Source organism: Aspergillus pseudotamarii, assembly GCF_009193445.1.
Source record: "Aspergillus pseudotamarii strain CBS 117625 unplaced genomic scaffold BDV38scaffold_63, whole genome shotgun sequence".
In the NCBI taxonomy this organism is placed as follows: Eukaryota; Fungi; Ascomycota; class Eurotiomycetes; order Eurotiales; family Aspergillaceae; genus Aspergillus; species Aspergillus pseudotamarii.
Window position 1 is genome coordinate 139823 of NW_022475077.1, and position 11505 is coordinate 151327.

General features: G+C 49.4%; 4 protein-coding genes across 4 annotated transcripts; 2 read left to right on the forward strand and 2 right to left on the reverse strand.

Moving 5' to 3' along the window:
* Positions 1-46: 46 nt before the first annotated feature.
* Positions 47-4167, reverse strand: BDV38DRAFT_295954 (Hydantoinase B/oxoprolinase-domain-containing protein; the record flags this gene model as incomplete). Its single annotated transcript, XM_032062815.1, has 2 exons — positions 47-1009; positions 1060-4167. 2 exons carry the CDS (start codon positions 4165-4167, stop codon positions 185-187), a joined length of 3933 nt encoding a protein of 1310 aa, XP_031909757.1. The 3' UTR covers positions 47-184.
* Positions 4168-5669: 1502 nt separating this feature from the next.
* On the forward strand, positions 5670-6380 carry BDV38DRAFT_286594 (uncharacterized protein; the record flags this gene model as incomplete). Its single annotated transcript, XM_032060705.1, has 1 exon — positions 5670-6380. The coding sequence occupies one exon, from the start codon at positions 5670-5672 to the stop codon at positions 6378-6380; it is 711 nt and encodes a 236-aa protein (XP_031909758.1).
* An 805-nt stretch (positions 6381-7185) lies between these two features.
* BDV38DRAFT_182603 (uncharacterized protein) lies at positions 7186-10096 on the reverse strand. The gene is made up of 6 exons (XM_032052103.1): positions 9660-10096; positions 9177-9586; positions 8848-9123; positions 8326-8790; positions 8165-8274; positions 7186-8030 (listed from the first exon to the last, which is right to left on the reverse strand). The coding sequence occupies exons 1-6, from the start codon at positions 9735-9737 to the stop codon at positions 7366-7368; spliced, it is 2004 nt and encodes a 667-aa protein (XP_031909759.1). The 5' UTR covers positions 9738-10096; the 3' UTR covers positions 7186-7365.
* Position 10097: 1 nt separating this feature from the next.
* Positions 10098-11505, forward strand: BDV38DRAFT_182280 (uncharacterized protein). Its single transcript, XM_032052101.1, has 3 exons — positions 10098-10427; positions 10501-10713; positions 10808-11505. The coding sequence occupies exons 1-3, from the start codon at positions 10415-10417 to the stop codon at positions 11362-11364; spliced, it is 783 nt and encodes a 260-aa protein (XP_031909760.1). The 5' UTR covers positions 10098-10414; the 3' UTR covers positions 11365-11505.

Sequence of the window (11505 nt, forward strand, 5' to 3'; positions counted from 1 at the left end):
GATAAAGCCATTGTAGACTCGGAATTGACTTCCTAGTCTTCATGGATGTATTTCCCCGGATTCCAAATAATTTCTGTGCCGAACCATATTTACCACTACCGTGACACATCTTCCAGATCTCACTTTCTAATGTAATCCATATAATTGCACGACCAACCAGGGTACTGCATCGTAGATATGCCTATTAATTCCCCATCGCAATCGCATTTCTCTCATACAGACTGCCTTGCGTCTTCAGCAGACCCTGACCCCCACTGGTAATTTTCTGTCGTAGACCAACTTCCTGCTTATCCTTCGAAGACTCCTCTCCCCAACCACCTCCCCCAGGCGTCAAAATGACAATACGGTCCCCCGGCCGAAACTGAGCCGTCTGCCTGGGTCCAAGGGCAACCTTCCGAGTGGATCCCGTAACAGGATCTTTCCGAATCCAAATATTCTCACCGCGCTTACCCTCCTTTCCACCCGCCATTCCATAGGGTGCCGTGACTCGTCGGTCCGAGAGAATCGATACCTGAAGAGGAATCCGGAACTCCATATCACGGACGCATCCATCGCCTCCCCGATGTAGACCCGCTCCGCCACTTCCCCTGCGAATCGAGAATTCGTGGAGAATGACTGGGTACCGCTTTTCTAGAATCTCGGGATCGGTAATGCGGGTGTTGGTAATATGGGTGTGTACTCCGCTGGTACCCTCCCAATCGGGTCCTGCTCCCGCCCCGCCGGCTATGGTTTCGTAGTATCCGAACCCCTTGACGACCTCTCCTGTGGTTGGGTCGGTGCCTCCGTAGCCAAATGTCAGGTTGTTCATGGTGCCTTGCGAAGCGGCGGCGGCTTGGAAGGCTTTGAGGACGAGATCAGCGATCTTGGATGATGTCTCGGTGGTGCATCCGACCGTTGCGGCAGTGATAGAGGGTGATAGTATCGTACCCTCGGGGCAGACTACCTGAATTGGAGCTAGACAACCCTGGTTGAGGGGTATATCTGCAGAAATCATCGATCGGAGACAGTACTAGAATTCATTAGCAAAGATCAGATATTTATTAACCGGTGGGTCCCTACCATGATCGCAGAATGTAAGCAGGCTTGCGGGGAATTCAGATTTCCCGAATGCTCCGGTCCAGTCCCAGTAAAATCGAAAATTGTGTTGCCCGTCTCCTTGTCGATTGTCACTCGCAGGTGGAACGGGATTCCGTCGTCGTTCCTCTCCTCTGCTTCCAGTATTCCGCCTTCGTATCGTTCGGCGAAGCCTTTAAGTAGGTCCCGCACGGCCTGTGCGGCATTCTCTTGGATTGCCTTCATGTAGAACTCGACGACTGGCCAGGTAAACTCTTTAATGAGAGCTTGGATCAGCTGGATGCCCTTTTGGTTCGACGCTACAGCTGCCTGCAGGTCGGCAATGTTGTCGCTCAACGTGCGGGTGCCACTGCAACCCGGGAATGTGCCGGGAATCTCGTACAGATGTTTGATCAATCCAGTCTCGTCAAAGACGCCTTGATTGACCAGTTTGAATGACTCGATGGCCGCGCCCTCTTGCCAGAGCTCGGTCGAATTGGGGGGCATAGAACCCGGTGCAATTCCACCCACGTCGGCGTGGTGACCGCGATTAGCCACGTAGAACAAGATGGCCGATGGGTTCTGATCGTCGTCGAACACGGGTGTAATGGTCGTAATATCGGGTAAGTGGGTGCCACCCGCAGCCGGGTGGTTACTGATGATGACATCGCCAGGTCTCAGATCACCCGGTGGATGTCGCTCAATCTGGGCGGTGATTGCTGTACTCATGGAGCCAAGGTGGCCTGGGATGTGAGGGGCATTAGCCACGAGCCCACCGTCGGCTGAGAAAATGGCGCAAGAATAATCCAACCTCTCTTTGATATTAACCGATATAGAGGTTTTCTCCATTGTGTGGCCCATTTGCTCCGCCACGGTCATGAACCGATGACTGAACACACTCAGCTGGACGGGGTCCACAGCATTAGTTGAAAGCTGCTCCTGATTCACACTTCCAACTTCTAAAACCACATGCCCAGGCAAGATGGTCGCTCTGCTTGCATGGTCAACCACAATTGTCTGAGTCTCGTCAATAATCATGGCCGGCCCATTGATCCGGGTGCCGGGGTTCAACTGAGGGAGCGTGTAAACGCTGGTATCTACCCAACCAAGTATGTCAAAGAATACTTTCCGTGTAAATGCCGGCGCAGGTGGCTGAACCGTAGAGCGATCGTCCAACTTGTTCAGTTCCTTGAACGGGCTCGAGGTGTCCACAACTCGAGATCTTCCAATACTCCGTACGCGGATATCATCAATCAATATATCCCGAGACTGCGAAAATCCAAATTCTTGTGCATGTCTCATATTGAAAGCCACTCCAAAGTCTGAAAGTTGGTCAGGTTCACGAATCATCAGAGTGGTATCGCTGCCTTGATATTTCATGTTCAGGAAACATTCATGTACGATAGACTCCTCATCAAACCCCTGGAGTTTCAAGGCCTCTACGCCTTTCTTAGATATTAAATCTAGCCGTGTCTGAAGCTTAGACAGAGTATCCTCCTCAAATTTCCACGCCACAGGCTCCTGATTCTCGACTACCACATCGGCTAGAGCCATTCCGTACGCAGACAAGATACTTGAGTAGCGGGGAATAATTGCTTTCTGGATCCCCAGATCTCGAGCAATAAACACAGCATGTTGCCCCCCAGCACCTCCGAAGCAGCCAAGGTTATGGCTAGCGGCGCTGTACCCTCGGCCTTCGCTGAGCTTGCGGATGGGTCTTGTCATCGTTGCATTCGCGATAGCCAAGAAGCCTAGTGCCAGGGTTTCTGAGGTAAATGCATCTCCACCTCCTTTGTCTCTGTTAACGACGTCCGTCAAATCGGCAAACCTTTGTTTGACAATATCCAAATCGAGAGGCTTCGGAAAATACTCCGGAATGATTCGCCCTAGCAGCAGGTTGGCGTCCGTCACGGTCAACGGACCACCTTTTCCATAGCATGCAGGACCGGGATTTGCGCCGGCACTCTGTGGCCCAACCTTTAGCAAACCAGTCTCCCAGGTCAATATCGATCCACCTCCGGCTGCGACAGTGTTGATATCCAGCTGAGGTGTCTGAATGGTAACCTCCGCGATGGTGTTTTCAAAGATATGCTCAAGAGCGCCCGAATACCGGGCCACATCGGTACTCGTTCCGCCCATGTCGAATCCCAGCACCGGTCGGCCTTCCTCCGCATCATAACATGTTCTCGACAAACCCACAACACCTCCTGCAGGGCCACTTAGAACTCCTCGGAGACCCGAGAAACTGTTCCAGGTTGCCAAGCCACCATCCGACTGACTGAGTAGTACCTTGTTTGCGTTCTCATCGTCCAGCTGGCCCTTGAACCCCTTCCGAAAGCCTTCGAGATACGACGCGGTCATTGGAGTGAGGTACGCATCAGCCACGGCCGATTGGGTTCGCGGGACGAATTTGGCCATCGATTGCAGAACTGACGACGCTGATACTTTGAAGCCCATTTGTTCGGCTAGTTTCGCTATTTGAAGCTCGTGCTCGGGGTATGTATATGCATGCATGAGTCCAATGGCTAGATTTTGGTAGCCTTGTGATTGCAACGTCTCTAGTTGTACGCGAACGGTATCCAGATCTGGTGTTCGTAAGATCCTCACTACTTCGCCAGTCAGACCGACGACGAGATTGGGATCAGACGTGGTATCGATGGGTTTGGGTTCGGGATCCTCGCTATATCCTTCAATCGTGATGCGTTCGTCAACCTCAACCACAGTCTCATAGAGCTGCTTAAGCCGTTGCACTGAAAGGTCAAATATGTTGGGCCGAGCCTGGTTACCAATTAGGAGCGAATCGCGAAAGCCCTTGGTTACCATGAGGGCTACGCGATCTCCCTTCCGTTCGAGAAGCGCATTTGTAGCCACTGTCGTGCCCATTCGAATGGATTCAACTGATGATAAATCAAGCAGAGAGCCCTTAGGTATCTCCTCGCCGCTTGCCATTCCTAGAATCCGCCTGATACATTCTGTTGGGGCATCGTCGTACTCGTCCGGAGAGACTGAGAGAATCTTGAGGACGACATGATCTGGTCGGCCAGGTATATCCGCCCAGGCATCTGTGAATGTTCCGCCTCTGTCGATGGCAATGCGGATACCATTCTGTACCATTGTGTCAGTAGTTCAGGTTTTGTAGAGCAATTCTGGTTTGAGTATGACTGCAAGCGTGTTCAGTCAAGGACTGGCGCTACTTCATCTTTAAATAATATTACCAATCGCCGGTCCTCCAGTGATTCATCCTCACATCAAGATGCGGGGTTACGGTGATAAACGACGATAATCCAAAGCGAGAGGAGAGTCGGCGAATCAAGTGCGGGCCGAACACCCGTCTTTTCTTCCCCGCACGCAGTTAGTGATATGCTTCTTCTCAATAAATACGCGACAAAAGTACATCCCAGGAGATCGGTGGATTGCCATGAAGACACACAAACGCACACGGACACTGTTCGTGGCGTAAGCGGATCCCAATGCCGACGACGGTGAAGAGTCACTTAAATGCCGGCAGGTGTTGCCGATGTCATGCACATACGTGAGGTCAATGCTCGGGCGAACATCCGTGTCGCTCCCGTGTTCAAGCAGATAAAAGCGATGAATATATGTTTCCTCCGAGGGCGAGAGAAGTTACCATATCAGAGAAGTGAGAGCACACATTCTTCCTCTCAAGCGACCTCGCCTTTCTACTAACAGCGTCTCCGTAGTTACTTGCGACGGCTGGAGGCCGACAGAAAACGGTTGCACAACCTTCTGACGAATAAATTTTCAAGGTTCTATCCATCGATCCTAAAGTCATCCACTTGAGTCCGATACAATTGAAGCGGTACTAGTATTTTCTCTCTTTAAACGAGATGGTTGATATAAGTAAGAAGAGGAGGGGCACAACCTTAAACCAAGCCAAGATAAATAAGCTCCAACGGACCAGTGAATCCCGGCTTCCCTCCACAGCTTTGGATGTATTGATCAATTGATAAACTACGTTTACTCCACAGCAACGCAGGAGGAAATTATAAAGATAGCTTAAATTGATGTAGCCGACTAAATATAGGACTCCTTGGCGAACAGAGCAACTTATTCGTTAAAAATATACACGGGTATACGTGGCTGGGGTTTCTAAATATGGAGTGGATACCCCGTAGAGGTAATCCATCGGAGCCCGGACTCAGGACTCTTGTCCAATAGAAGTAATCTAAACAGAATTCCCGAATATATATTAAAAAAAGAAAAAAAGAAAGAAAAAAAAAGGCACAGCCATACATAAGAACCAGCGGCACAAGCCAGACATGGGGGCCAAAATGAGTCGGGTGTTGATACATGGGGGCTAAAACGTGACCCAATGACGAACAAGAACATAGTATGAATGCCAATCATATCCAAATAAATATGCGCGCTGCGGGACAGAAGATTTATGTGGAGTCTGTGCTGTCGTCATATCCCGGCTGACGTTTCTTCGCAGTCTCTTCCTTAAGGGGTAGTGGATACTTAGGGCTAGACGGGATTCTTAAATTTACATATTTGTAGGCCGTTGCTCCCCTGCTGGGGAATGGGATAGAATACTCAGCATACTACATTACTTTTCAAAATTCAGCCTTGAACCTTCTCGATCCCGGCTAGCAATAATGAATTCAGAGTACTATGGAACTCCCTCCCAAAATGGGTATGGCTACTCTGGGCCTCCACCTCCCCAGGGCCCTCCCCAAGGGTATCAGCAATCATATCCGCAACAGTACCCAGAGCCTCAGAATCAGTACCCGCAGTTTCAATACCCCCAGTCTTACAACGGGCAGCAGCAGCAGACCGCCCCTGGTGAAGCCCAGGGTGGTGAGCGTGGTCTTGCCGGTGCTCTTGCCGGTGGCGCTGTCGGTGGTTTCGCTGGCCACAAGGCCAACCACGGCTTCCTCGGAACCATCGGTGGTGCGATTGCCGGTTCCATTGCTCAAGACGCCTACAAGAAGCACCAGCATGAACAGAACCTTCCTCCCCAAGGCGGTCCCTACCCGCAGCAATTCCCTCCGCAGCCATATCCGCAAGCGGGTCCATATCAACAGTATCCCCCGCAAGGCCCATATCCACCGAGTCAATTCTATCCACTGAATCGGCTGCATCACAATAAAAAGTCTGTGATGAAAAGACAGGAGGAAGTCGAAGAGCTTCAGGACAAGATCAACCGCGTTTCCCAGCATATGCAGCAGGGCCCCTCTCATCACAAAATGAAGGATCTGCGGAAAGACATGGAACACTTGCAGAAGGACCTGAGAAAGGCCCAAGAGGACTACCAGAAAGAGTTAGACAAGGCGCTAGACGACGATGCTAAGAAGGGACGACACTAAGCGGCAGAAAGAGCAGAAAACAGGGTGCAGCAAAGGCGGCAGCTAAGCAGGTGAACGGGCAAAGGTGGCTTGTCATCGCTTGTAAGGACCAGGGTTGTGGCGTTGATGATTTGGACGATGATTTCCATGGACCGGCTCATAGGGTAAATGGATGAAACCCAGTCTATAGGGTGAATATCTAGAGCGGCACAGGTTCCCCGCGAGACCCGTCCCGAATCCCAACCCGCCCCGAACCTGGAAAACCCGTGCGGGTTTTTCTTGGCAGGGAACCCGCCCACGGGTCGGGGAGGCCTAAACCTAGCGGGTTTTCGGTCGGGTGCGGGGGGAGACATATTAAAACCCGACCCGCATGCAACTCTAATCGAGATACCTTCCCAATAAATATTTTCCACTGGTCAATTCCATGTTACAACACAATATCTATTAACATATCTACTAGACTGTATTCTTTCTGCCTATTAGTCTACTTTTAGACTATTAGATTAATCTTATAATTGGTAGTATAAAGCCTCAGAAAGGGAAGTAGCCTACTATAATCAGTGATCACCGCTTTTTCAGACCCTCTACTGCATCCACAATAAGTATAGAGCACATTTACGGAGTATGGCACAATTGTCGATGAGAGTTGCTTAGTGCTATACTAAACGGCCGTTGACGGCCCGAGAAGAGCCCCGAATGGGAGCTGTATTCGGGTATAATCTATTCGTCTTTCTCTCTCTCTATATATGTTTACGAATGGAGGAACATTTCCTATACTAGGTATAATTATGTGTCTGTTCTTCTCCTATTTTGGTAGTAAATAGATGTGGCACTTGCTGTGTATCCAAATTCCACATAGTCAGCAATTTAGCCTGGATCATATTCGATAGTTTCATATGGCTAACATACTATCCCCTCCATTACACAAGTCAAGTAGTGAATATTGAATCAAAAAGGGCTTCATCCCACGCGTTGGTCAGGAAAACGAGCATTGGGCAATACCATTTCAAATACACAAACCAGGCCCCTGACCAGCCAACTCAAAGATACTCTTCCCTTCCGGCTCCACAGCATTACCTTCTCGCGACATTTCCGCCGCCAAGAACAACCAATTGACCGCATTCCCAACCGTCGTGTACTCATCCCTCAACCTCCTCGGCCCCGGTAGCAACAACTCGCTCAGCTGAGGATCAGTCCAAAGATCTGTCAAAAGCCTGGCGATGGTGTCCACATCGCCCTTCTGAAAGAACAGTATATTATCAACACCCTTGGTAAAGGAAAACTGACCCATTTCATTGACAGTGATTATGGGTTTCCCCTTCTGCACGGCGGCCAGCAGCATGGCGGGAATACCTTCGCACATGGATAGCTCAATGACGACTTTTGCTTTGGTCAGAAGAGTATTCCAGAGTTGGTCTGGCGGGCCGATTTGCATTACATAGATGCACGATCTGAGACGCGGCATGTCCGTCTCGATATGGGAGAGGATGGCATCGTAGATCAAGGTACTTTTGGAGCTGCGGGACGGCCCGTAATGATATATGAGGAGCTTGGGGAAAGTAGTGTTCATCCCTGCGTCCATGCAGTGGCTGCGGAACCTTTGGTAGGCGTTAAGGACTGTGATGGTTTCGTCGAGATTTCGGAATTGTGAGAGGTGGAGGATATATTGCTCTGCAGGTCATTTATGTATGTGTTAGTCAAACGTAATTATCTAATAGGTCTACATGCGACTTGCGAGGGAGAAGGAAAAAAGGGGGGGGGGGGGGGGAAGACGATCAAGAATCTTAAAAAAGAACATAAACTACCATCTGGATAGTTCAAAGTCGGTGTCTCGAAGGATCGACACAAGGAGTTGAACTCGCGTCCATAAAACGTGATGTCAAAGTCGCTCATATTCTTATTGAGTCCATCCAGTCTACAGCACATTAGCATGCGGGAACATCTTCTCAGAAAGTGAGAGACTTACTGGTCTACTGACACGGGAATATAGCCAACCTTGTTCTGCGGCATGATATCCGGTACCAGCTCTTTCGGAGCCTGAGATACTACAAGATCCACATGCTCGAGACGTTCCCGCAGAAAGTCCCACAGACGTGTCGAAAAGTTCTTCGCATCCTGCAACGCGCTCAGTTGGACTTGAAGTCGATTTTCAAAAATAACTGGTCGTCCCGGATCGACCTGTTTCGACAATAATGCTGCGGGTGTAAGGGGCACGTCGTCGATGACTACAATGTCTGCGCCGCCCTTGGAACGAGCCTGCAAAGGATCATCTTCACAGAGCCAGTATCGTCGGGCATTTTCATAAACCCATTGCAGAATACACATTTCCTCCTCAATGGTGATAGCATCATCCCTTGTGCCTAATCCTTCTAGGGTATCTTGCATCTTCCGAATAATGCTATTCATCCCTGGACGTGGCTTCGGGACATACCTAGACCACAGGGTTTAAGCCGCTACCACAGTTGCAGAATCTAGAAGGCCTCCTCACCATTGAACATTGACCCCCAGGTAATGTAAGAGCCTCACCAGTGAGTGCCTCGTATGAATATCCGGTCTCCCATGCGAGGACAAGCTAAAGAACGCAATTTTCACATTCCGTCGCTTGAGTTCGTCTGCATAATGTTGAGCAATGGACCATGTCCGAGCGGTCACCGTCTCCTGGTAGTCTTCCAAATCGGCCAACCGCACGCGAAAATTCCGGTCAACCCCTACCAAGCTCCCGAGACCAATTTCCCCCTGCAAGACATGGCCCACGCCGAAAGACCTGTGACTGATCAGATGTGTACCCTTAAATCTAGGCCTCTCACGTATACATACCGCATACACTTTCTAACCATGGAGTCCGCCTGTTCATCCAGCTCTTTGATGTTCCACGATGAGAATGTCGCCAAGTCGCCCTGGTCCGCATCCGCCCTTGCACGTTCTTTGTGTTCCAGAACTAGAGGCAGGATATCTAGTTCCCGCCAGAGCTGAGGACAGAGAGATGGGTACTTGTCGGCCAGGGACAGTGGCATGGCCAGACCTACGATCTTTTCCTTATGTTTCTCACTGTAGGACCGCAATTCGGAGACGATCCGATTGCGAATGGTAAGGGCAGGTGTGTTGGAAGACTCAGCAGGCAGATCAAATACGACATAGTCGAATAGGTATGCCGAATTTCGAAAGGCGATGGCGGCCCTACTATCTCCGTAGTCGCGGTGCGAAATGGAGATGCCAGCATAGATTGTCTGTGTTATGGAGTTATTGGGAAATATCTACCAGAAATGAACGCACAAGATTGTAAGGGGACTCTCTCCGTACAGTCAACGACCGACCAGACCAAGATATCGCGTCATTGATATCTTTCTCCCTTTTCCTCCGTTGCTGCAGTTTGGACATATTGATAAACTCAGTTGCAGTCAAAGGATTTCCGTTTTAAGGCTCCCAGCTCGATCCCGTTACAACATTCTGGAATATATCGTAGGAGAACATTGCAAAGAAGTGCTGATATGTCGAGATACAACCGGAGTCGGTTGTGTTCCGGAGATCAGGTTCCGGACATCTGATGGTGTGCAGCAAAGTTAAGGATCCAATCCACGACCTATCGACAATTTCCCTCATCCTGACATCGTCGCCGTGTCCACATAAAATCTAATGTTGGTCGTTCGAGTCTAGATGGAGTTTAAAATGGAATGATCAAATCAGTGACCTTCCTCACACTGCAATTTTCCGAACTTTATCGTCACACCACCCCTTGTATTTCTGCCGAGTTATATGTCACGATTACACTGCTTCATAATTACTCACGTTATCTATTTATACATCTATTGAACACATGAATTCCCTTTTCCACCCGAATTACCGCATATCGACTTCACTGCAATGGATATATCATGTGACAACACCCAAACAGGAAATCGCAGTCAATTGACTTTCACATGCAATGACATCATCATCGGGTCCCGGTTTTGATATCGAAAAGAAAAATAGTCCATATAAAGACATCAATCTTCATGTCCTCTCGTGTGAACATCAATCCCTCAGAACCTTACAAATAAAATACCAGAAAGCACACGATGGAAGATCCAGGTACATGCCAAACCCCCTTCCCAAACCTCCTTAGTACAATTCAAACAAAACCTAACATCCAAGAAACCCCCAGTCTCCGAGATCCCCACGGTGATCCAGCACCTCACGCAATCCCCTCCGGCGCAACAAGCGCAAACCATCGAAAAATACTTCACCCCAGATGCCTCTTTCGTCCACCCTTTCTGCCGGATCCAGCATTTCCGAGGCAGCCGCTGGGTGGTGCAAAAGATCTACCAGTGGTATAAAGTGATGTCGCCGCGCATTGACATGAAGATTCATTCTATTGGTTTGTTGTTCTTTTTCCCTCGTCATATCAATCCGTTATACAATTCTCTATAAGAGAAGATATATGATTGATGATGGATGCTAATGGGATACAGCATATGATTCCGATAACCAAAAACTCTACGTGACCATGTCCCAGATCTTCACGATCTGGATTGTTCCATTTCACGTGGCGCCTGTGACGCTGACGACTGTGTTATCGCTGACTACTAATCCGAATGGTTATCTATCTTCTTCCCAGTCTACAATGGCGTCCTCTGAAAAATCACACGAACCCAAAGAAGAAAAAGAACAAGAAGAAGGGGTAAGCTACGCCGACGTCGTGGCCAACGGCAACCCAGATCACAAAACGCCTTTAACCGCCCACACCAACGGGCACCGCCAACTCTACTACATCACCAAACAAGAGGATCTCTATCAAACCTCGGAATTTGTCAAGTTCGTCCTCCCGCATATCGGGCACTGGATTGTATTGGCCATACATGCGTTCGCGACGGTGTTCTGTGTGCTGGGGGTTTTCCTGTGGTGGCCCTTTGTGTGGATGGAGGAGAAAGGGTGGATCCCTGGAGTGGTTTTGAGGGGTGGAAATATCATTTATGATATTGGGAGGAAGAAAAGAGCGATCGGGTCTGGCTCTGGGTCGTCTTCTTAGGTTGGTTTGATAGGGGGGTTGTATATTTTGGGGCTTGGGCTTGGGCTTGGGGTGCCTGTGTATATAACGATATTATCTAACTGTATATTGATAGATTGAACGATGTTCATTGGAAAGAACAGTGGCACAGGCGCCAGCCTC

What these genes read in the sequence shown, in the direction of transcription:
- BDV38DRAFT_182603 (XM_032052103.1), bottom strand. Translation starts at nt 9,737, where the DNA reads ATGTCCAAACTGCAGCAACGGAGGAAAAGGGAGAAAGATATCAATGAC. An exon ending in GGTCTGGTCGGTCGTTGACT is followed by an intron (nt 9,587 to 9,659) that starts GTACGGAGAGAG and finishes TCCATAACACAG; the next exon opens with ACAATCTATGCTGGCATCTC. An exon ending in ATGGTTAGAAAGTGTATGCG is followed by an intron (nt 9,124 to 9,176) that starts GTATGTATACGT and finishes GATCAGTCACAG; the next exon opens with GTCTTTCGGCGTGGGCCATG.
- BDV38DRAFT_182280 (XM_032052101.1), top strand. An exon ending in CATGAAGATTCATTCTATTG is followed by an intron (nt 10,714 to 10,807) that starts GTTTGTTGTTCT and finishes AATGGGATACAG; the next exon opens with CATATGATTCCGATAACCAA.